The sequence below is a fragment of the Chaetura pelagica genome, unplaced genomic scaffold (genome assembly GCF_000747805.2).
Source record: "Chaetura pelagica isolate M959 unplaced genomic scaffold, ChaPel_1.0 scaffold226, whole genome shotgun sequence".
Taxonomy (NCBI): domain Eukaryota; kingdom Metazoa; phylum Chordata; class Aves; order Apodiformes; family Apodidae; genus Chaetura; species Chaetura pelagica.
In genome coordinates, this window is record NW_009953495.1 from 281,009 (window position 1) to 306,537 (window position 25,529).

A 25,529-nucleotide genomic window follows, 5' to 3' on the forward strand; every position below is an offset into this window, starting at 1 on the left:
TCCTTTCCCTTTCTCTTTTCCTTTCCCTTTCCCCTTCCCCTTCCTCCCTTTCCCCCTTTCCCCCTTTTCCCCTTCCCCTTCCCCTTTCCCTTTCACCTTCCCCTCCCTTCCCGCGGGCTCGGCGCTCCCCGTGGGTGGGAGGGGCAAGGAGGCCACCAGGCCCGCTGCGTGTTTGTAAGGCGCCCTCTGCTGGAGCTGGGGGGTGACGCAAGGAGTTTGCTGCTCTTCTGAACGCCTTTCCGCTCGCTGGATTTCCACGGGAGAGCCTCTCGATGAGATTCAGATGCAGCCTAAAGGCGCTGCAAACAAACTGCAGAGAAAGGGCTTGTGACCGAATTACGCCTTGATTTTTTTAGCTCGATTTTTGAGAGGTCCCGATGTCCAAAAAAAATCCTTTTTGGTGCTTTTTATCAGACGGAGGATGAAACGGCGCTTTGCTGATGGCTGAAGAAAGTGCCTGATAATGAAAACGTAACTAAAACCCGAGCTTTAGGTCAGACAGGCCCAGGAGCTCCTTCTGCCTGGGCTGTCCCTCGAGCGCTCCCGGGGCCCTGCCCGGCCTGCAGGCCTCCCTCTGCGTGGAGACTCCAGGCAGCTTTGCATCCGTGACAGAGGTCTGGAGACAATGACTGGGGCAGGAAACAGATGCAAATCTGGCCCCCAACCCTGCCAGCAGTCGAGCTTTAATTTAAAAAGACTGTTGTGGATTTTTAAAACGTTGCTGTGTATGGGCCGGTGCTGTGAACAGGCCTCTCGCTCTGGGGTGGGGTCACGAGTGAAGCCAGTGGAGTTTTTCATATGGATGAGACTTTCAGTAATGTGAAGAGACTGAGAGAAGCCAGGGTGGAGAGCAGATGAGGAAGCACGGAGTAAACGCTGAGCAGGGCCCAGGATTTATAAGCAGTGTCTGCAGAAGAGCAGGGAGCCCCTAGATTCCATGTCCTTCTGCTGGCAGCTGCAAGACGGGACAGCAAACAGAGATTCCCTTCTCTCCTGATTAGAGAAAGCACTAGATGAATGGTAACATCCCTGACTGTTCTGATATTTACTCTGCTTATCTTTCCGAGGCCCTGCCTGGCCTGCAGGCCTCCCTCTGCGTGGAGACTCCAGGCAGCTTTGCATCCGTGACAGAGGTCTGGAGACAATGACTGGGGCAGGAAACAGATGCAAATCTGGCCCCCAACCCTGCCAGCAGTCGAGCTTTAATTTAAAAAGACTGTTGTGGATTTTTAAAACGTTGCTGTGTATGGGCCGGTGCTGTGAACAGGCCTCTCGCTCTGGGGTGGGGTCACGAGTGAAGCCAGTGGAGTTTTTCATATGGATGAGACTTTCAGTAATGTGAAGAGACTGAGAGAAGCCAGGGTGGAGAGCAGATGAGGAAGCACGGAGTAAACGCTGAGCAGGGCCCAGGATTTATAAGCAGTGTCTGCAGAAGAGCAGGGAGCCCCTAGATTCCATGTCCTTCTGCTGGCAGCTGCAAGACGGGACAGCAAACAGAGATTCCCTTCTCTCCTGATTAGAGAAAGCACTAGATGAATGGTAACATCCCTGACTGTTCTGATATTTACTCTGCTTATCTTTTTACTTTCTGCAATAAGTATGTCCCTGAGAAATTTACACTTATTTTTAAAAAACAAAAAAAGTCAAGAAACTCATTAGTCAGTGATTCTTTGCATTACAGTTTAAATAAGCAATTCAGCATTTTGAGATTTGTGATAAAGCAATGAGATTTGGCAACCCCGAGATGAAGATAACTCTGCCAACAGGAGTTATTTAAAATTAATTTACAATATAAAACAACCCTCAACGTTCTCATTGTAGACAGTTTGGGAATTCTCTTCAAACTACATAGCAGATAAAAATCTCATCAAATAGTTCTGCCCTTTAAACAACTTCTCCTTGCTTTTGTTTTTCCCCCATATTTCCATGATTTTGTTCCAAGAAAGATGTAATCAGTGATGCTGTCTGGTTGTGCATCCAGTTCACTGATTTGTTAATGCCTGTATGGGTGCATAAACAGAAAGAAATAGCAGCTTTGAAAACAAAGCAACCCTTCCACTAAATCATTTTCTTTGTCATATTCATTTTGACATCTGGATTATTTAGACCTGAAGTACTTCTGATATGTTACAGGGCCATAATACTGGTTTCACTTGAATGAAAAGCTTGTGGCTTTCAGAGGACACCCAAACTGACAAGCCGACGGGTTGGTATCTGCTACGGGAGGTTTCTGTAGGCTGATCTTCTCCTGTGCCCAAGAACCCTCCCTCCCTCTTCACAGCTCCACCCAACCAGGCCAATACCACCAGTAGTTCCCTGCAGCAGATCCCTTTCTCTCCCCACTGCTCAAACTGCTGCCCCACTTCCAGGCAACAGGGACATCCATCTGCTTTCTACTGCCCAGTCCTAACCCACTGGTGGCTGTGAAGTGCAGGTCCATTGGCAGAGACTTACTTGTGCTCCTGCCCCTATGCAGGGGGACAGGGTGAGACAAGAGGCATAAGGGAATGCGTTCCTGTGCCAATACACAGAAAGTCATTCTGACTGTGTCAGGCGGGTCATCTCTTCAGGACAAAGGGAAAGAATGGGTGAAATAGGCTCATGCCCCAAACTTGCCCCATGGGCCCATTGGTTTAAGACTTAGTGAATAGTTTGCTGAATAGGTTTCTGAAATGCCCATACAAAACAACAGAGCCTTTGTTTCCCTACTGTTGGTTCCTCTGTTTCTTCAGTTGTTCAGTACTTTTGGCCTTCTCTCCTCTGAGTAAACTTTTTTCATAGTGTTGTGTTGGGTTTGAGCCAGATCTGCTTCTTAAAGGTCATGCCCCTCCTGAATAACTAAGCTTTGTTCCCAGTTTTTTTCTGTAGTCTGAGAACATTTTACGTTATGTGGCCATGAATGTTTCTTTCCATCCTCAGTGAGAGTATTAGATATTTCAGAGCTCTTTCATTTCAGATTGTCTTTTCAATGGCGTACTGAACTTATTATTAAAAATCTGTGAGCACAAGCAAAAAATACCTTACATTATTCTGTTGAGTCTTGTCTCTTCCAGAATGGGTTGTTAAGTGATGATCTGTAGAGTAAACCGATTCCTATAGACAGACCCATGAGCAGCTGAGGTGATCTAATAGTTCACCAACACTGACAAGTGTTTGCCATATGTTTCCATAAGCCACTTGAACTTAATTACAAGACTGGGGAATATTAAATTTGAGGGGGTGTTAATTTCTTTCTTGGTTACTGAATAAAACCTAACCTTATTGCATGGAACCATGCCTTCAGAGTTCAATTTTGTAACTAATTTAGTATGACCGTGGGCTAATGCTGAAAAGTGCAGTCTTCTCCATCTTGCTCCAGCCATGTATTGTGTATCACTCCCCCTTATGTGAGGTCCAGAATGAATCAGGTGAGCAAACGAGCTCAATGGAAGACCATAATTTTTCGGGTGGATTTGTTTTGTCAGATGAGCTCACTGAAGGAGCTGATTTCAGGACTAGGTCACTAGACATAAAGGACTATGTGGCCAGAGGGGAGAAAGAGGGGTAGGACTCATCCCTAGTTACATGAAATTCAGGCTGAGGATTCCTCTGTTGCAAAGCCTTTACTTCCAACAAACTATTGTTATTTACCAACTCCTGTTGTTACTACCTAATTTTTCCTGAACCAAAGAATCACTTTGGAACTTGGAAGTTGAGCTGTAGAGAACCTCATGTAAGAAGTCCAAAGAAGATAGATATTTCAATTTCAGTCCGTACCTTTTCCAGGCTACAGTGCTTTTCAACTGTCTTCTTACTTACATGTTTCAGCCACTAAGTATCGAGTGTTCAGTGGGTAAAGGTCTGGTATATCATACCTTAAAATAATAATGGAAAATATTGACTACATAAGATATGTAACTCCTGAAGGCTTTCAGGTGTCTGACCCTGTGCAGTAAAACATTGCAAACAGTAAAATTAAAAAGGGAGGACAATAAGCAAGGAGAGCAAGTAGACAAAAGGCCAGAACAAATACTGATTTCCACTTCCCCTAGATAATGCAAAAATGAAATCCTTTCTGTCAAATATCAACTGCAATAGAAATCAAACATCTTGAGCACTGCTTGGAAAGATGCCACAGCTGTACTTTGGCCTGTGGAGATGAGAATAGTCATCGCTTATTTGTCAGGCTGTCTTTACACCATTAATATTTCTATATGCCTCTCATAAATCATCCATTTCATATTGCTATTTTGAAAGAAATCTTTATTTATCTGCTCACTTATGTTGGATACCTATTTTAGACTGAGGAGACGGGGAAAAAAAAAAAAAAAAAAGGGGGGTTTTGCTTAGCCAGTGTAATTCTAGAATAGGTTAAAGATGAGGTAAATATAGATAATACTATGAGCCAAATTTATTTATTTGTTAGTTTATTTATTTATTTTGTGGAAGGAGTGTGAAACATTAGTACATATGGCCAAAACCATGCCAGAGTTTGGTATGCCATTCCAGACTGTTCCAGCACAAAATGAGCTCAGCTTTGAGCTATATTAAACCTGAGTTGCACTGATTTCTGCTGGTGTAAATTTGGGCACAGAGCCCCCAAGACAGGAAGTCACCCAGGCAGAAAGAAGCACAGCTTTCAGTCTGCTGGAGGGCTTGTTGGGGACCGGTGCTGCCTGTGAAGTAGGAGGTATTGACTGGGAAAGAGAATCAAAACTGGCCCTGGATAGTGAGGGGAGGGGAAAAAAAGAATGTCCTTTGAAAGGGAAAAGCTTGTTTGACAGCTTGGCCACTAGAGATAGTCACAATCCTGCCAAGTGTTCCCTGGAATAAAGGAAAATTTGGGAGCAATAAAATATGAGATCTTTTCCCTCACCAAGCTAAAAGTTAACACTGACTACTTCATGAAATAAAACATCCAATTAGCGATAATGAGACTCCTGGGGTAACCCCCCAACACATATTAATTTTGAGTCTTCATTAAATTAAATTTGTTTATTTGGAAAAAAAAATAAATCTTATTTTCCTTGCAGCTCTTGCTGTAACCTGTTTACCAAATACTGCTGGGACACCCACACATGCTTCTACAGAAGCCATGCTGAAATGTAGAGTTGTTTACTTCCCCTCACAAAAAAATTCAAGGGCAGCAATGACAGCAACAGTCCCTGCTCTCCCACATGCTGAATTCCTGCTAGGCTGGAGTTGCAATTTACTTAGGACAATTCTCTTCCCACACCTCCCTCATCCTTCTATTGTGCCCCATTTCCTGCTAAAGATAAAGCTGTCATCTCTTCCTAGTTAGGCTAGGTTACCTATCTTTTAACTGGTTGAGTTCACCTTCTGACCTCTATGATGCTACTGGGATTTTCACCTGCTTCACAGTCATCCAGTTTCCAGGCAGGTTTTCAAATACCTGCAACTACAGGTATTTTATATCAGTTTCTGCCTATGAGATTCAGAAAGAGCAGAACACAATCCAGAAACAGGCATAGCTGGCTTAAATGACCTGTGAGGACTGAGTTCTAGGGTGAAGTTAAAAAGGAAGATTTATTGAGAAACATACAAGAGCAAAAATGAAAGAAGTGGTTTCTCTCCTAGCAGTTGGAGATGAGTAGAGGTAAAGTAGATGAGTCTTGGGAGAAGTGAGGCAAGCTTTTATAGGCAGCTGAGAAAACAGTATGATAAACTATTCCAAAAGCAATTAAAGAATGACTTGTACTCAGCAGCTAAGCAGGATCCCACGGGAGTTTCTGAAAGCTAACAAACTACTAACAATGTTGGTTCCATGTGAAATGAGGGGAGAGTTCATAGCTATTAAGCCTGGGAAAAGACTATTACGATCAGTAGTAGTCTGTCCCTAGCAGGCTGTACAATTGCATGTATGATATTAGAAAGAAGTTCTTTACAATGAGGGTGGTGAAGCACTGGAACAGGTTGCCCAGAGAAGTGGTGGAGACCCCATCCCTGGAAACATTCAAGGTCAGGCTCGACCAGGCTCTGAGCAACCTGTTCCAGTCAAAAAGGTCCCTGCACACTGCAGGGGGAGCTGGACTAGATGATCTTTAAAAGTCCCTTACAACCCCATATATTCTGTGATTCTTTGCATGGATCTCTACTTCAGGACTGTGCCATTAATTTGGACTCGTAACATACCATGCGGAACAGAACCCTGCTCTTCATGTAAGTGCTGGCAGATTCAAGGGTTAGTCGTAGGACCAGGTGAGGAGTTATTTTCATAGTTTTAATCATCCACAAATCTAGATACTGAAAGCACATTGAGCAGTCATTCTTCTCTAGAAACCGATGTGGATACTTTCAGGTGGCCAAAAGAGTTCTTTAGAGAGTCACCTCATCTGCTTCCAAAACAGATTAAGCTATTCATCAGTGCTGTCAATGCAGAACCAGAGACCACATCTTGAATTCACACCACACCTCCCTCTGATAGACAAATCCTAGCTACAGTTCATGTTTACTTGTGTCATGTGTCCTTTTTATCTCAAACTGCAACAGAGTATTGACGTGAGGTCATTAAAAGCCATAGAGTCTTACTGTGCTACCTTATGCTAGATACGTGGCAGTCAATTAAAATAATCTGCCAAGTGTTCATACATATTTAAAATATTTGTATCACTGATATCCAGGGCGTTCTGAAATTATTCTGGGTGTTTTGCCTGTTTAATTTAAGCTTATTCTGCCAGTAATTGTCTCTTGTGCCTTGTAAGGACACAGAATCTTGCTCAGATCCAAGCTGCTTGTCAGAATTTTGTACGTTGTATATATGTCAACAGTAGCATTGGAAAAGACTTCATTAAGAGCCACTTCGTAGGCATGAACTTGGGCACATAAAGCATATATGCAAAATGCCCTGTGGAATACAGAATATGAAGAACAACCAGCGCAATCTGTCATGTTTTTACAGACCCTGAAAAGCATAATGACAGGAGAATAATTTACATGTTGTTTATCTTAACCTCACCAAATTCCTTTTATAATCCCTGACCTGGTCTGCCCCACCCCAGTAAGAGAAACAGACATTACAGTAGGAGGGAAGGTGGCCTGGCTAGGATCATATGTAGTTCTTGTCGCCAGGTGCTTCATAAATCACATTTAGATTATCTGGTAATAAAGTCGGCAATGAAAAGGATGACGTAGCACTGAGTTATAGACATTTTCAGGTAGTGTGGCAAGGAGTTCACGCCAGGGATCCCTCTTACTCAGTTGTCTGCTTCTTCCCCTGCAGTATCCCTTGTGCTTCTAATTGTCCCTTGTCTCTGATCTTGTTCTGGTTACTCAGGGCCTGAGTCATACACCTTGAAATAACAGTCACCGTCATTTCCAAATTCAAGCCTCAAAGACATGTGAACAATTATGGTACTTGGAGAAATTAAGGTTCAGTTTTGCCAAGGGTTGAACCTTGTGAAGTGCTGAGCTTTTTTGCCCTTGGTTCAATAGCATGCCTCTCCCTGTGTTTAGCTTTAAGCTTTGGACTTGTTGCTTGCAATTAAGCACATATCTAAGCTGTTTGGTAGATAGTGGCCTGAATATACAGTACCTGTCAGATTCCAGTCTTGCAGGATAGAGTACTCAGGGACACATTTATTCTAGATGCTGAGAACTCTGCCAAGTGCTTCTATATACCCAGCCTTCCAAGCTGTGACATTTTTTCCTGTAAAACAGTACAGTTCTACTCTTCCTGGAACATTTTCTCAAGCATGGAATGGCATCCAGCATGGATGCAGGCACAATGCTTATAGAATTGTGGGAAGCTGTCTAGACTAACTGGGTTGGTTTTAATGTGATCACTTCACTGTCACAGAATAGTATCCTCCCACATTCACCCAACACATCAGACTCCCTCCACAGCCAGTATAGATTAATTGTCAGTGCTGAAGATGGCACTATACTAGCCTATTCCCTGCCACCACTGACTCTACCTTTCAGTTACATATGACTGCAAGGAAAATCAAAGAATGTAATGGAATTTGTCTGAACTCCAGCACTACCATGGAGGAGTGCCTCCAGGCCAATCCAAAATCCAGACACATGTCTCTGGTACGTCAGGGTGAGCCTTGGGTGTACACCAGCCTATCTTTTTGCCTCACCCACTTCTTCACACTTTTGTTTCATGGGAAATAAACTCAAGCCAAAAGACAACCATGACACATTCTTCAAGGCTCCCAGGCAAGGATCATACTGTCGGGTGTTCCGGACTGACATTCTTCATGTAGCCACATGCCCCATGTTTCAGAAACTTCAGTTCTTCTATTTCTGTTAACTCACAACAACTGTCTTTGAATACAGTTTTTAAAATTGATTTTTCAGGAAACATAGGTATTTCATAAACAAACTTGGTTATGTCTCTCTGAAAAGGCTGTCATATCCCTAAGGGATTTATACTTCTCTCAGGCTATCAGGTGCCTTGCAAAGGTGTCCCTTGCTTGTTAGGGACCCACACAGAACTCCTGTCCTGTGAATTCACAAGTGCTTTTGTTTGTGTCATCTTCATGGACAAACAGTTGCCTCTCTCTCACCAAAACACAAAACTCAGGTATCAAGGTGCAGTCTGACAGGAGAGGACTGTGCCAGACTTTGCAGACATAAAATCCTAAATCCACAATCCTGCTTCTCACCCTGCTACTCTTCCTGGCCTGAACACAGGTGCCAAGAAAATGAGAACTGTATAATTTAATTTGGAGGGAATAGTGCTTTTACAAATAGTAGCCTAATGCTACAGAGTTTGTAAAGAAGAGGAGGACTCGATACAATTTTTAAAGATTATTTATGCAAGGAAATAACTGACTTAAGCAGTTAGAAAAAGTTTCAGACTTTGATAAGTTCTGCCCTTAAAACTTAAAAATCTTCAAACCCTGAAACCTTTGCAGAGAAACTTTAGTTTTGCTTTCTTTATGCAATTTTAGTCTGTTTATTTCAGTCCTCATACAAGTATTTGCTGTTAATCCCATGTACCCTATTCCCTCAAGGTTTGTTTTTATCAAAACAAAATGCTGTGGTTTGTTTCAACATCTGAACATCAGAGGTAGGTTAGCAGGAGAACCCATGAAACGTCCCAAGTTTCAGACTGACCTCTGGCAATCCTACCTCCTGGTGGAATATCAACATCATGTGATCACTTCCAAACACCTGACATGCACTAATCTTTCAGAACTAACAGTATGTGGGAAAGGAACCTAACCCTCAGTCAAACCGCATTGCCTCTGTCTTTTGTAGAGATGACAAACTTCTTTTAATAGAAGGAGAACTGAAAAAATTCCTTTCCAATTTGAAGTTTCACACATTCACAGGAATATGCTATCCAGCGTTTGCTGAAAATAAAATGGAAAGTGATGCGGAAGCTGAAGTAACTTCACGTACTATATTCAAAGCCAGACTGAGAATGGATTTCTTGAAATATCAAATTTCAGCTGTAAAAAACCCTGTCAGAATGCATCACATATGAACACAGAAGGACATTACGGACTGCAGGGATATGAGTATCTGTGAGGAGAAAAACAACCCAACTGGCATGTAGAGGAATGCTTGAAGCATCCTTTGTTATGACTACAGTTAAAATACACATCTATTTTCCTAGAATAACAAAGCATTGATTCTCTCTTCTGCTTGGAGCTGTTGGGCATTTACAGCATGTTATTAGCAACTGTACAAATGTCTTGTGTTTTGAAAACTCAAAGGAATTAGTGAGTAAGGAGAATTAATACCTTCCCTATAGCCCTGCCCCTAGATTTGCTTACGTATTTTACTTTGAGGAGTTACTGCATAAAAAAATGTAATCTATGCTGGAATCAAGTACTGGTGCCTAAGACTTCAATCACTCAGGGGAGCTCCTCTATAACTACGATTCAGTGTTGGGCTTCCTATTATTACTTGTGCTTTTCCTGGCTTTGTAATTCCTCAGTGCTTTTTTGTCCAGTGGTCTTCACTGTCGGAGGGAAGGCTCATGCAGCTTAGCCTCCTAGCTCTGGCCTGAGAAACTCCCCTTTGAGAAGACAGGAGCTGCAGATCTGAGCACCCTCCCTCTGAGGAGAGCCCTAATCTCTTTTTTTGTTTGGGTGGATATTCAAACCATTACATATTTCTCCTTGGAGGCCATTTTTCAGCAAGACACATTTGTTATCCTGGGCAAGAGCTACTTACCTAAATCTAGAAGAGGATGTAAGGAAGGAGGGCTCAAAATATGTTCCAGTCTCACACACATAGAAGTCTAAACCTGAGAAGAGGAAGAATCTCAACTCTCCTCTGCCCTCTCATTTCCCACTGACTGTTTTCAACAGATGCTGCTATCCCTTATTCAGAGGTTTTGTTGCTAGGAAAAGGATGTACTGCTGCCTTACTCCCTCTGTTCCTGGAAGGAGAGAGAAATGCCCAAGTCCAGCTCATGAATTACAGTCCTTGAGTACCTGTCTAGAGATAAGTACTGAGCCTGCCTCCCTTATGACTCTTCCCCTTTTGTTCTTTTTCTCCCTTGCTTATGCCATCAGCTAAATGCTTGTACCCTTCACTCACATGAGATGGACTTGTGCAGTGGTTTGATTCAGAAAACAGATCCCTGAGGAAACAAACCACTTTCTGACAGGTTAGATTCTAGCTAGACTAGCTCCCTGAGCTTGGTTAGTCTTCTGGTTCTATGGGCACCAAAGCCATGGAAGACACAAGGCGAAAACATGTGGGAAAGGAAGAAATATGTGAGTGAGGAGGGAGGCCAATGAGGCAGCAGTTGCCCAAATTTAGAGCAGCTTATGCTGTGTTTGAATCATACTCCAAGGTACAGTTTGGGCTGTTATCTGCCCAGTGGGTTGCCATCATCCATGCCTCCTGTAAAATAAATCTGTTTGAACTGCACACTGAGTCCCAAAATAGATGAGATATCACCCACTGTAGGGTTTTGCAATTCCAAAAAAAAAGACTTGGCAATGAGCAAGGCCCAAGGGTGGGGTTTCAAGTGGTGCTGAATGCAATTTAACAGCTTGCTGCTGCTAAAAGGGGGCTGCTCATCTTTTTTTCTCCTGCATCTCCTCCCCCACAGGAACATGCCATTAATACTTGCCTTGCACCAACTCCAGCATTCATCTTGCACTTAGTTTAAGTGTGGGTCAGTCTGTCTTGCTTAGCACATCAGAAAACAAAGCCAGCAGAAGAATGAGTGATCTATTTGGCTTAGGAGCTGAGTCAGCTTTCTTGGTCATCTGGCTTGGTTGGATGAACAGTCACCTAGTAATTCTAGAGAAGGGGCAAGAGGCCCACCTGAGAGCAGGAGGGGGTGAAGGGTGAAGGGGGGAGGCAGGAGTAGGGCCATAGCCTGTTGGCAACACCAATCTGCTAGGTTGGCTCAATTTCCTGCCAAATTGCAGCCTAGCTCTTCTTAGACTTTGTTATCCAAAGCACATCATCTGCATGCAAGTGCTGTGGCAGAGCCTCGCCAAACTTCTGCTACACATTGTGGGCCACATGAATTTGCAGATCCTTGTAGATTCAAGAACCAGCTTTGTTCTTGGCTATTGCTGGCAGATTGGACAAGCTGTGGAACACTGGTGCAATGTGCTCCCCCTCCGGGAAATTCTCCTTGCTAAGGGAGTAATCTCATTACGTGCTTGAAGCTTTTGGAGAATCTGTATCGCCAGCCCCCTGGAGGGGAGCTGCAGTAATCCAGATGCTAGGCAACAATAGTAGGAAATGCTGCGATGAAGCCTGCATTCAGTAGGGAAGAATGTTACTTAAATGACAAAATACCTACTTGAGAACTTCCTCTCTTTAAACAGCAGTCTAGCGATTCCTTTGTTAAGAAGAGTTGACGTTTTGCTCACTGTCTGGTCAAGTTTCCACAGGCAGCTGCCCTGCTGGGCCCAGCCTCTCTCTGCTGGCATTTATAAGCCACAGAACTGTTTCACAGGTCACAGTTCTGGCCCTTCCCTGTTCCTCAAACAAAAGTGATTTTAGTTGGCCAATAGTCAAGCAGAAAGGAGAGCTCTTTAGCCCCTGAGGAGCAGCAGGATCCAGTTTGAGTGATCACAATCTAAAAAGTCATCCACATTCCTTGGACAGAAAAACAATTAACTTTTCCTCTGAAACCCAGACACCTAGGCAATAGGATCCATTCAGAGCAGTTAAGACCAACTGTGATTTGGTAGAAGCTGTGGTGGAGACATGGGAACCTTTCTTCCCTTCCCACACAATGAACATGAGCTTTCCAACAACTTTCACACTGCAGTCGATTTTCTCCAGTGAAAATTCCTCTGAGCCGTACATACGCTGAGTTCCTACAGACAGCATCTGTTGCTGAGCTATTGTTGAGTATGCAATGGAACCATAGGAACCCTGGACTCCAGATTATTCCTCACAGAATAATTTTGTTTCTGTGTTTTTAAGCTCCTAAGATCTGGAAAAAAAGAGCTGTGCACTTTCTGACAGAATTTGAGAAGTCCATGTGTTTCAGTAACATGGCCAGGGATTTCTGAAGAGGATGTGTCCTGAGTTTCTTGCCAGGGGCAAAAGGAACAGGTCTGTATCACCAGCAGTCCATATTTTCATTAGAGATGGTGATTGCATTTAATGCTTTTCCACACTTATGCCCTAGTGTGCATGGTCTTTGCAACCCATTTCAGGACTGAGTTGTGCAAAGGAAGATGATTTGTTGTGGCTGCATCCAGTGCCCGGTGCGGAGCCTGCTTGCTGAGAACAGACTTGCCTTAGGCTTACAGCATGAGTCTTCAGATATGCTTAGCATTAAAATGTGGTTAACTCGGTTTCTAGCCCAGCTGAATTTTCACAATTAAGGAAGACACTGTGCAGTGAAATCAGACTTTTTGTGCTTATTTATTTTTAGCTTCTATGGAAATTACGATGATGCAGTCATGCTCTGCACATGTGTGTTCTTGTGTGGCTGTCTGTCCCCCCTTTGCAAGTAACTCCTGGCTATTCTGAGCCCAGTTGCACTTAAAACTCGCAGTTTCAAACATGCCAAGTCCCTACATATTTCATGAAAACAGAGTTGAATATAGCAGAGGGCAAGCCTACAGTCTTATATGGAACAAAATGTATACCATGAATCCAAGCCATGTTAGGCATAATCTACACAGGAGAGCAACTTTATATGTCCCAACCTTATGTAAAGTTTAATCAGAGGTGGCACTACCAGAGGATCCCACCGTCAGATGAATTGGAAACCAGATTTCGTTTGCTCTGTGGCATATGGAAATGCTTGATTACTTAGGAGAGTAAGAATAAATACTAATTTTGTTTCATGGGATACTCATTTTGTCTTCCACTCTTGCCTGCTCTCTTGCTTTGCTTGCTTTGGTTTCAGGCCTGTAATATAGAACCAGATTCTGTGTGGCCAGGAAGTGAGGGTTGATAACTATGCAGAGAAGGCTTAATTTTAAGACAATGTCCATGAAATTTATCCTTTGAATTTGAGCAAGGAACATTTTATTTCCCATAGCCTTGTACATCTTATCCTTAGCCCCACATCGGTTAGGTCTTAGCAGGACAATACATGTTTGGTATGCCCCTCACTGAAACTATAAAATAGGCTATCCCCATAGGTGAATTTGAAGTCTTTCTTGGAGGAAAACAAAAACAAAACAACAACAACCAATAAAACAAAAACAAACAAAAAACCCACAATAAAACTGTGTTAGCTTAAAAATTCTGGTAGTGTTGGGGCCACCTTCAACAATCCATGCATCTCCTATCTTGTTGGGAGGGCCTTACCTTCCCAGAACTGAATTATGCATCCTACCAATTTTCTGAATGAGGACATAGTGAAATACTAACATAATCTAAATTTCAGTTGTCAAAGCAACTGCATGTTTAAATGTGCATTTCTTGTGCTTTTACTGTGTCTCTGTCTAGGCCACAGAACAACAAACCCTTAAGTATGCAAGTAACTCTACATATATAGCCACCAGATCTTCTCAAGTATTTGGAAGTCTGTGGCTTCACAGAACAAATATATATGAGTATGCAGAGACTGATGTCATAATTAATAATCATATTGTAGCTTTAAATACTAGTGCAATACCTTCATTATGATGAGTTATTCTGTTGAATTCAGCGCATTTATTCGTGTTAGTAGACAAATGCACTTTCCTCTTTATAGTGGTGAAATAAACAGTGCATGTCTCCTGGAACTAGATTTAAAGCATCCAGACTTCTGAAGTGGGAAAAGGATCCCTGGCAAGGAATCCTGACAGAAGGCTCTTCTGACACCTGACATCCTAGGTGCTGTGTGGTAATCAGTCAGGGATCATTCATAATAAGCAATTTGGAAGCAGCCATCCTGTTTTGGGAGGTAAGGGGATTTAACAAAATGGGTAGTCACAGTAGGCCTCACTGGGATCATAAGTACATTTAATTTACTAGCTTAGGCATAGCCTTACTATCTTGCAGTTGTTAACATGGTGTGAATTTGTGAGTGCAGAAGGAATCTCCTTTAAAGTCTAATTATTTGCAACTCTCGCTTATCCAATTTGTTCTTTTAACAATGGTTTTAACATCAGTTTCTCCTTCACCTTTGAGGCCCAGCTGTCAGCATTTTCTGCTTTCACAGCTCATCCTTAAATTAAGGTAGACTTCTGATTCACCCCTAAGTAGCACTGATGTCAATGAGTATTGCAGCAGCAATACAGAGCAGGAAAGAAAGGCCTGGACTCATCTTTGGCAGATTTAAAAGCCTGTCATCTCTCAATGCAAGAACAAGCCAGTGTAAGAGAGGATTAGCTCAGAATGCATTTTACATCAAAATTCACTGTCCTAGGAGAAGGATGCTTTTCTTCTTCTGTTTTTTTTTTCTTTTCCTTTTCCTTTCTTTTTTTTCAAAGGAACACATCCCAGCACATATTTTGATCATTGTTTATTCCTTCTCTGATAAAAGCCTATAGAGTCAAAATAATAAAATACTCTTTAAACAGGACAAAAGCTGAGTAATTAAGAAGCCAATATATGCTTTTTGTTAGTCATAAGTGTATATTAGTCAACAGTTTTAAACATGTTAAAACATGCTGTTTAGTCCTCAATTACTTTTCATTCCCTTTCCTTATTGCTATTTTTTTTATGTCATGAAAGCATCTAGAAGGACAGTCCTGACTGAGGACTAGAGTTTTCATTCTGCTTACACAAATAACTTACATTTGACTGACTATCTTTCTTTCAGAATGTTTGTTCTACAGTGGTTATTACTCAAATGATGCAATACTATGCATATATACTTATGATTACCATGAACAGATGGTCTTGAATCAGATCACTGTGTTGTGTTTTTTTAATAAATTACATGCTTTAATTAACAGAAATCTCAGCTAGACTTTTACCTCTCAATTTTCCATAGGCTTCCTTTTCCCACTTGATTGTAACAGCACCCATTTTGCATATAAGTGTGAAAAATATCTACATGATTAAGTAATTACCACAATCTTTCATTGATATTTTGAAGCCACCTGCAAATCACGTGCTTACAGACAAGTAATTATTCTCTTGGTGCACTCGTCTGATCATGCAAAGAGCTGACCTTGTCAGCATTCCTTGCTTTGCTGTAAAGTATTATTCCTGTTTTACAGAGGATAACAGTAAGAAACACAATTTAATCCCTCATTTTTGACAGCTATTTTCAGGCAACTTGTACCCTCTGGGTGCATCTAAGATTGTGGGACCAAAGACTTCTCAGTTCCCAAAATGTACCCTGGCCACATTGTAACTGCATATGGGGATAAGGTTCTGATGTAGAGATTCTTCCTCCCTTTGCCTTTCCTGCATTTTGTTTTCCACTGGAAGGAAATGTAGGTATGTGGGAAAAGAAGGATGTACAGTGTGTTCCATCTGGTCTCCATCTGGACAGGAACAGGATCACAACAGGAGTGAGGACAGGGAAGGGGAAGGACAGAGGAGGGACACACACTGAAACCCATAGGATTCCACACATTGCCTGTTAATGGTGATAGTAGATATGTAGGGTGAAAAACTTCCATGATCTTTGAGGTCCAGATAAAGTAACTTCCTGGCAAGCATAAGACTAAGGCATATGTTTTTTATTCAGGTTTTGATCTTATTCCAGGGTCATTCTTTCCCTCATTTCTCTTTGCTGCTATGGAACTACTCTTGATGCTATTACCTATTCATACTACAGTGGCAAAATAATACTGCCTGCAATTTAAACTCTCCTTTTGAGAAAGGAAGTTGTGATAGTAAAACTGAGAAATCAACATATTACCTTTCTATGATCAGTCCATCTATAAACCTGATCTACAGCCACATTTTTCCCCTCCCTGATGCTCACCTATAGATCACAGGGATTTTCTGAGTTTTTATTTCTATTATTACTCTTCATGTATGAGAAGTATTTCAGTATTTGCAGCACACTGGCATTTTTTTCTGGGATGTTTCAAGAGGGGCTAATTTTATCAGGAAACTGCTTCCAGGTGAGCCATCTGGGACAGTAAAAAGTTTGCATACTCTGTATGTGCTATGAAGACATATTTTGTTACTCCTTTTTTACTTCACACTTCACTTCTAGCTCACAAACATTTCCCCACCCTAGCCAGTTTTTTCCCTTTTCATAGCAAGTGGGCAATAAACATGTGTTTTCCAATTGTAGCATCCCAACAAAACCAGGAGGGAAGAGTCTATCCAAGCTTAATCAACAGCTGGAGATTAAAGGGTGCTCCCATGGGTCGAGGCTGGCTTCCAGCTCTGAGGGGAGAAATGCCAAGGGATGAAAACAGGTCCCTTCCTTGTCTAGAGATAATGTTGAAAGCACTGCTCAGAATGTCCTTCCTTCTTGCACAAGGTTAATTTCTTTTTTTCTAAATAGGAAACCTATTTATTTTCTGCCATGTCCCAGGTTGGAAATGCAAAATGCTTCATTTACCACAGAGCCTCTCCGCACTAAGTGCAATGGGTGCTATGCAAGAACTTGAACAGGACTAAATAAAAGCAATTCCAAGGGGCATTTATTGACACATCCTATTTTGTTGACTGACACTACTCAAATTCAGAGCTACATATGTGACTGGTCACAAGACAGGCAAAACATTGCATTTCTGCAAAGGACCATTTCTCTCTCTCCATCCAGCCTTGATCTCAGCCAGAGAGAAAAAAAAAAAAAAAAAGGGAATGCATCAGAGTGGGGAGTAGTGTGTACTTGCAATATGCTGCCACATTTCCAAACAGCCTATGGCAGGACCCCATTAGCACAGCAGATGTGGCTTTTCTTTTTCCTCTTTCCTCCCTCTTCCCTCCATCCCACCACTTTTTTTATCAGTTGAATTGATTAGGTCAAGAGAAAGCTAGTTCAGGTGTCCTTCAAAGAGACTACACAGCCATAACAAACTTACTCACTGAATCTACTAATGCCACAGCCCAGTTAGACAGAGCTCTCCATGCTTTCTGCCCCCCATGTCTTTCTCCTGGGAAGACTTTCTCCAGAAACATCAGTAAGCTTGTCAACTTACACTGTCCCTCAAGTACTTCATTACATTCCTTAAAACTATCCTTTCTGAGGAGAACTGACAAGAGTGTTTAGACCTGTCATGCAGGTCTGTCATGATGCCCGAACTGTTGTGCTCTCTGGTTTGTCTGTTCTGGTCTGTTGTCTCCATGTTTAAGCTTAACTGCTCAGTTCTGAGAGGTAGGGACCTTCTGTATTGTGTATGTACAGTACATAGCACTACGGTGTCCTGTTTCTAAAAATGCATGCAATCTGATTGATCCTAATTGCTCTTCTCCATTTCTAATGTTTAATCATATTTTGTGTAATCCTACTCCCCTTGCCTAATTGAGTATGAAATTATAAACAGAGCAGCAAAATCTATGGGGATGGGGAACAAAAACTATTTCCTTGACTTCGCAGCAATTACTGGGACTACAGTGTGTCTCCTTCTCAAGAGCTCCTGCACAGGATTTTTGTGCCCTCAGTGTATGAAAGTGCTACAGCCACATCATAACAGGGCGCTCAGACCTATCACTCCTAAAAATTCCCACTTCTTCACTCCCAAACAGGCAGCCTCTTCCTGTAGCACACACAGGTAGGAAAAGTTTCCAGCCAGATGTGTCTTTCCCCAAGCACAGAACAGACAGCTTGAGATGGTACCAAGACCACAGTCTTGCTCCTGCGCTGGTGCTTCCTGAGGCAGATATGAACCTGTTAGATGAAGTCAGTGGTTATAACCATAGCATTAAAAAAATATTATGTGCCACTGAGTACTTGGTGGTTGCTCTGTGGTGGACAGAAAGCTGTGTGAAGCTGTGCAGTTCAGGACTTGTTTCAGTAACAGTGCAAATATATATCCACATTGAACATGTTAGATTAGAAAAATATACAAACCCTTGTGTAACAATAGCGCAAAAGAATCTTGAAAATATACTAATGCTTCTTCATTCTCTTCAGATAAAAATGGGGCATACTGGAGTATAAATGGATAAGCCATATGAGCAGGGATACTGGTTTGGTGGAGTACTGAGAAAGTGCTCCTGTAAACTTTTTTTAGGATCTGTTCATTCTGTTGTTGTATGAATTCACTCCCAAAGTGATGGACAGGCAGAATACAACTAGCCATCATCCGTAAAAAACTGCTGTTCAGGCCATCAGAATGCGCTGCCCCAGCAGAACACAACAGTGCCCAACCTTTTCCAAAGGGTTCAGTCTTGTTCCCTGGAGATGGACAGCCAGGAGTTCATGTCCATGGTGATTGTGGAAGAGGCTAGAGTAAATCATTTTACATGTGAGCATGGTGAGACACTGGAACAGGTTGTCCAGAGAAGCTGTAGATGCTCCCTCCCTGGAAGTGTTCAAGGCCAGGTTGGAAGGGACCTTGAGCAACCTCGTGTAGTGAGAAGTGTCCCTGCCCATGGAGGGAGGTTGGAAGTAGATGGTCTTTGAGGTTCCTTCTGACACAAACCATTCTATGAGGGTTTGCCTGAAAACTATCCCCACCCCAGTGGCTGAAGAGCCCTTTGAGGACAGCAGGTTCCTGTCCCCAGTCACCTTGAAGCAATGTGGAGGAATTTACAACAAAGCAAAAGAGCCTCAGTGGGGCCAAGAAACACCCAGCTTGACTGGAATCCCCATTTATCTTTCCTAGCTATGAATCTCTAAGATTTTTTTCTTTTGAAATCCACCTTCCATGCTGTACACAAAAAACCCTCCTATGTGACACCTCCCATTTCAGTTTCAGGGTTCCCTTAGGCAAATGTTTCATACCTAAGACATCACACGATTATCATTTTACTACCTTGCTGGGGGCTCAGTGTCCCTGTTCACCTGCTCTCTACTTAATAAGTACCATAATGACTCTGACCTTCCACCCTCCACAGGCACACACCCACCAGTGTACTGCAATTTTCCTGCCAGGATCTCAATTCTCTTCCTGTGTCAAAGGCTCTCTACTCGTACCATTTTCCTTTGCCATCTTCCCCTCCTACACAGAGCCAGGATTTTGCCTTTCTCTCATTTGTCTGACTCATGGCTCAGTTGACCCTTATTTCCTTATGCTAAGGACTTTATGCTCTTTCTTTCTGTCCTAAGGACTTCATGTTCTTTTTATTTCCTTTTCAATTCAGGCTCCCTACGCCTCCTTCCCTCCCTACCTCCAGGGCTTCGTTCATACCCATTCCCCCCCTATTGTTATGGGTTGGGGTTTTTTCCTGTCTGGAAGAGGAATTATTCAGAATATGGGTGTGTCCCAGCTGTACTGAAAGGACAAAGAGAGAGGATGGATGGCCGCTGTTATCTTGGAAGGTGTTAATGGATTTTTGGTTCACTATACCCTTTGAAAAGTGTCTGAGACTGTAGTTCTAATAAACACAGGGAAAAGGCTCTGTACCCTCTTCGTTTTTTCTTCCTTCTTCATTATTAAATATTTACTAAAATCAAGACAGTTCTGCCCACTCATGCCGAGAATACTCCCTGAAACTGAGAAATAAATGGAAACTCTGTTCAGACGTTACTGCTTTTAGAGAGAAGACAGGGGTAGCATAAGGCTGAGAGTAGGGCTCACAAACTCAGCCTGTAACTTGTACAAAACAGAGGAGAAAACACAGAGTCTAGCAAATATGATAATGTGATTTATTCAAAGATGTTTTCACCCTGAAGAATGTCTTTTAGGTCGCCTAAACCAAAACAAAGCAATAGTGCTCATGCATACTGAGGAAAGCATGATATGCCAAAACATGTTACCCATTTCTTTTTATAAAATACTAATCACTTTCTTCTTAATTTGGGTTTAAAACTAACATGAAAATTGCCTTAATCTCCACAATCCCAGTCTCATCAAACTGTCTATTTCTCTTGCTCTTTTTCCACCGGTTTATTTCTTTTTGGCTCCTTCTCCATCATCCCTGGTTCATATTTATTTGTGTTTGTTCTTGTTTTTCGAAGATGGGACCTGCTCTATTGTCTTTACTCGGGCAATTCTTTATTGAAAGCAAATGGCAGTCTTACTGGAGAAAAGGCAGCAGAAATGATCCATGGCTTTCATAAGAGGATCTCACTTCTGTGACAAGGCAGAGATATTCACCAATATACAAGTAGCCTCAGATAAGATCACAGGTGACCAGTTAAATACTTTGCTTCCATTTACAAACCATGTAAGGGATTTATTGTTAATGGAGTTTTCTATTTTTAACCTATTTAAAAAAACTGTTCCCCTCAGAAGAGGCAATATTATTTAGGAACATAATTCCTGCGCTGTGAATTATTTAAGACTGAAGGAAAACTAACTGGTTTGCTGGCAAGGTATATAAGTAAAAACATTGACCCGTGCCTTTGACTGATGATGGCTTCTTGACAATTCATTTGAATGATGTCATTTGTGCAGAAACCTTTGTGTTTTTCTCTGTTGCTTCTAAAAATGGCCAGGTGGTTCTTGGAACATACAATTTATTAATCTTGAAAGGGATTGTAAACTCCTTTTTCAGCAGGGTGAAGATGGATGATTTATCTCTAATGCAGTCAAGACTTTTAATTGCACATCTTCAGTCAATGGGAATATGGCTCTTGACTTCAGTAACTCAGAACTAAGTCACAGGCAGGAAGACAGATTTTTTTGGGGGGTGTGTGTGTGTCTAACCCTTCCCAGAGGAGATAGTTGAGAAGTTTTTTTAGATTGAGACTATGGTTTCCTCTCTGAGCCTTGGCATTTCCTTACAAATTACCATTACCTGTATTTTTCCTGCATAATTTATCTCCACAGTGCAGGGGCTGAGCCATCCAGAAAAAGCAGTCACCTTGCCAGTTTGTTTTATCCAGTGATGGTGCAGCCAATGCTGCATTTTGTAGAATGCAGAGAAGCCCCTAACAACAGACCACAGGTATTTCCTGAGAAACTCGGGAATATTTCTCACATTTCTTTCAGCTCCTTCTGTGTTTCATCCTCATAATCATATCACTACCCCACTAACACACCTCAAGAACATAAAGGAAACTTCATTGGTTAGCTCTATAGCTTTAAATCATCCTGAAGAGAAAAATTTTGGGGAGAGATTGCATGTTATTGATTTATTATTATTTTTTGTCTCTGCAATCAGGCAAAAGATGAGGCTTTCTGGGGAGTAAACATCTTTCCACAAATCATTCAGGAACTAAGAAGGTGGTCTTTTAGTAGATTTTCCTGGGGGACCTTTTAAACAGGTTTAAATTATTGCCAGATATCTTAACTCTCTTGCTTAACAAGCAGTATGCTGCAGCCCACTCCAAATTGTGTTTTAACTTGCTTTTAACTTGTGTTTTAACATGGTTTTAACTCTCTTCTCTTCTCTTCTCTTCTCTTCTCTTCTCTTCTCTTCTCTTCTCTTCTCTTCTCTTCTCTTCTCCTTTCTTTTCTTTTCTTTTCTTGAAATTGTGAGCAAAGTCTGGGCTGCATGATGCAAACAAGTCCCAAGCTGGGGATGCATGCTTACTGCTCGGTTTTGCAAGATCTACCAAATCAGGAAGGAAACCCTCACTCCTGCTGAGCATTCCTAGGGAAATATTTCCTTGTTCTTACTAAGCCAGGTGATCTTACTGAACTTGCAGATATAAAATGGGGTGGGCCGTATTACAACTCTGAAAATGGAATAGGAAGGTAACTAAATGTCCAAGCACCTTAAAATGTATCTTGCCTCAAATGCAAAAGCAGGGATACCTCTGACTGCTGCCCTGGGATGACTGGTAGATCCCGACCTCTGTTACCAGTATTCTCCTGCTGTCTCTCTTAATCTGTCTTGCTACTCCTTCTGTCTCTCCAGGATGCCATGCCTGTCAGGAAAAGAAGGGAGCAAAAGAACTGATGAACACAGAGATCTCAGCATCTGGGCCATTTTACGCCTCCCCCCGCGCGCCGTCTTCATTACCGGGATGACAATGTCAGTTGTTCCGACATGGAGAGTGAGGTTTCGTGTTACATCTACAGCAAAGCGAGCTGCTGCCTACAAGGAGCCCTTTCACTGCTCCTTCCCCTGCCCCCCTCCACCAGCGCGCCAGAGCTGCTTCCCTGGAGTTGCCTCCAGGGATGATTGCAGATCTCAGCGGTGGGCTGCTCAGAGCTGATCCGGTGCAAGCTCTTGCACCAAGCAAGTGCAGCAGTAAAAAGAAAATGTAAAAATTTACTCCTGGATCCAATTTATCTATGACCACACCAAGGCCTGACTCATAAGAAGCAATCAGTGCAGCAGATGCATGCAGTTGTCCACAATTTGGTGTAACATGAAACTTCTCCTGAAGTTATCAGGTGATGGTTCAAACAGGCACTTCTGAGTGACGCCTCTGGCTCCCGCTGTTTGGAAAAAAAAGGTTTGCCTTAGGTGTGGCAAAGCAGCTAGCAGAGAAATTAACCCTTCAACACAAGACAACAAGTTTGCTGTTCTCTGAGCAGCACTGTAAGCCAACCACATTGAAACCTGTTTAACCAGGATAGAGCTTTCAGTGCTTTCTATTGTGTAACTCATGCAGCTTTGCAGAAGCTTAGCCTAAAAACCAACAGTTGCTAGGTAGAACTAATCTTACAGCATCAGGCTGGAAATGTCAGTTCCTCTCTTTTTTGCCAAATGCTGGTAAGCACAGAACAGATCTGAACATTGATACCACCACCAAAAGCTTTAGGTAAAGAAAAGAATAAAAAAAAAGAAGCAAAAACTCGACTAATAGAAATTTTCACAAATTCAGTAAATGAGAATTTTGTTCCAATCAATCCCACACCCCTGATATTCTATCCTTTTGCTTACTTCAAACCCCCAAATGCATGGAGAGGACACTGCATGGCATGTATCACCAGGGCCATGGGACACCAGGCTAGTTAGCTGATTGCAGGAACCCCTGCGTGCATCCTCACTCAGGGTTGATGAAAAGGGCTCACAGGTCCAGAAGTGCCACGGGAACGTAGCGATATACAACAAATGGGGGGAAAGGGGGTCAAAACAAGGGTGCAGAGCAACGGCGAGATGATTTGCACTAGTGAGGTGAGCAACCTGCCACTGCACCTCAGCAGAGCTCTCATCTTGTCTGCACACCTGTGCACGGGAGGCTGTATCCTGAGTCCCAGGACTGCAGAGGAACAGTAGGAGTAGGACCTCACAGATGTGGGTCCACTGAAGAGACTCAGTGCTTCTGGCTTGGCTTCATCTTCTCTTCTGTGTAGACAGTTTCCCCAAAGGAAGAGAGAGAAACTATAGCATTAAGTGCAAATGTGCAAAACCTTACTGATCTGGCTGGGAAGTGTGAGATACAGGCAACTTTACAAATCTGTGGTAACCCAGCTGCCACAGATCTGATTCTTCTGTTGGACTATGAACACATACAACTTTAACAATATTATGGTTTTGGATCTACAGGAGAGTTCCTTCCACATGTGGGTGACCAAGGGCCAAAGAAAAGGAAGTTTGCAGCAGTAATGATCTGTAGGACTAGCTATGAGATCTAACAGCCAGGGACACGTGCCAGCCAGGGGAGGCCTGGAAGGCCAAGTCAGGAAATTTGCGTTTGATGCAGCAGAAAAGGACACAAAAGGACAGGTACAAAAAACTCCTGAGGCCCAAACAGAAAATTGAGACTATGACACCCTGCTAGGATACCTTGTAATGCAGCAAGCTGAATTAGCCTCTAACCTTCTAAAGCAGGTGTCCTGGGGTAAATTAACTACTTGCACCAAACAGACAGTCTTGGGGGCTAATGGACAAAGCAAAAAAGAGTGATAAAGCTCAACAAAGCCTAAAAGACAAAACATATTTGCAGCACGTATTTTGGTTATTATAAGGGGGGAAATGGCATTTGATGGGCTAGTAAGAAGGTAGCAGCTACTAGGATACTAAAAGACAAGGTCTTGCATACAATTTTTATTTCTGTGAACGGAAATGAGAGAAGGAAAAGAGCTTAAGGGGAAAGACAGTGAGCCTTCAAAGTTATTCTGTGTCCTTAGCTTCCCTGATAATTTATTTTTTTTGTATCTGATTTAGATTATAAAATCCCTGGGGCAACAATAGTCTTTAATTTGAGTCTTCTCCAGTACTGGCCAAATCATTGATGTTTAATGAGTGAATAAAATGTTGATAAATTAATATAAAGGTTGCCTTCCTGCAGTCTGGCACTTAATAGATGACACCCAGTTAGAAGAGAAGTAAAAACATTTGTATTGAACCTGAGCACAGAATCAGCTTTAAAAGAAGAGCATGAAACTCCTTCTACTGCCTTCAAATGAGGGAGGATCTGGCTCATGTTGCAAACAATTCTTTGAAATTAAGAGCATGCAACTGGGTACTGCACACGTAGGTACAGCTCTGCATATTGCATATGGTGATTTCCCACCAGACAAACTACAGACCCAAATAGGCAATCTGCTGTGCTCTTGGTGAACCCCAGGGCTCCACGTGGGTGCAGAAGCCAGCCATGCAAAGCAGCTTGCTGGCTTATGGCATAATTCATTGCTGTGGTGCCACTTAAGCACTCTAATGGGCTTTATTCACAGCAGGGATGACTGAAGTGCTGGAAGGCACCAGCCAAGTTGAAATAGATTTGTTAAGCTTATTTCGTGAGTTGTAGTGGCTACAGTTTAGACAGATTGTGAAAATGATGTTATTTTTAGGATTTAGATTACAATCCTGCGTAGAGACTAATAAAAATTGGGGATTCTACTCTAATGGTTGGGTCCCAAAATATGTGAGAACACCAACAGTCTGAAATCCCAACCATCTGCAAGCTAAAAGATGGCAAAGATTTATGTATGTACCATTTGATTTGTTGACTTAAGTGAGCTCTGGAGTATTAAGAATATAGAGGCCAATAAACAGATTCAGATGCCTTTCTATATGTTTTCTTTCCTATCCTATCCTACTTAAAATAGTAAGTGCCATCTCTTCCCTTTGCTTTAGCCATCAGGAATTTATGTTGGTCTTCTTGTTTTGCGTTGGCACAGGAAAGGTAGATTTGGAGGTGGTAGCAGAACTAACTCAGGATAAAACTAAAAAAATGCTGCCATGGCCATCTAACTAAAACACACAATGTGGAAAAAATTTTCCCAGATCAACACATCAAGCAATGGTAAAAATTATTTCTTTTTCTGATAAAGTGGCATTCC

At 42.3% G+C, this 25,529-nt stretch overlaps 2 protein-coding genes across 2 annotated transcripts in view; one reads left to right on the plus strand and one right to left on the minus strand.

The window, feature by feature from the left end:
* The window catches only part of MED4 (mediator complex subunit 4), a 15,658-nt gene extending 8,346 nt beyond the window's left edge, over positions 1–7,312 (minus strand). The window contains exon 1 of the mRNA XM_009999078.1: positions 7,194–7,312. Within this exon, the coding sequence (XP_009997380.1) occupies positions 7,194–7,312 (119 nt within the window). The remainder of the gene's footprint in view (positions 1–7,193) is intronic.
* A 671-nt stretch (positions 7,313–7,983) lies between these two features.
* The window catches only part of ITM2B (integral membrane protein 2B), a 48,337-nt gene continuing 30,791 nt past the window's right edge, over positions 7,984–25,529 (plus strand). The window contains exon 1 of the mRNA XM_009999079.1: positions 7,984–8,031. Within this exon, the coding sequence (XP_009997381.1) occupies positions 7,984–8,031 (48 nt within the window). The remainder of the gene's footprint in view (positions 8,032–25,529) is intronic.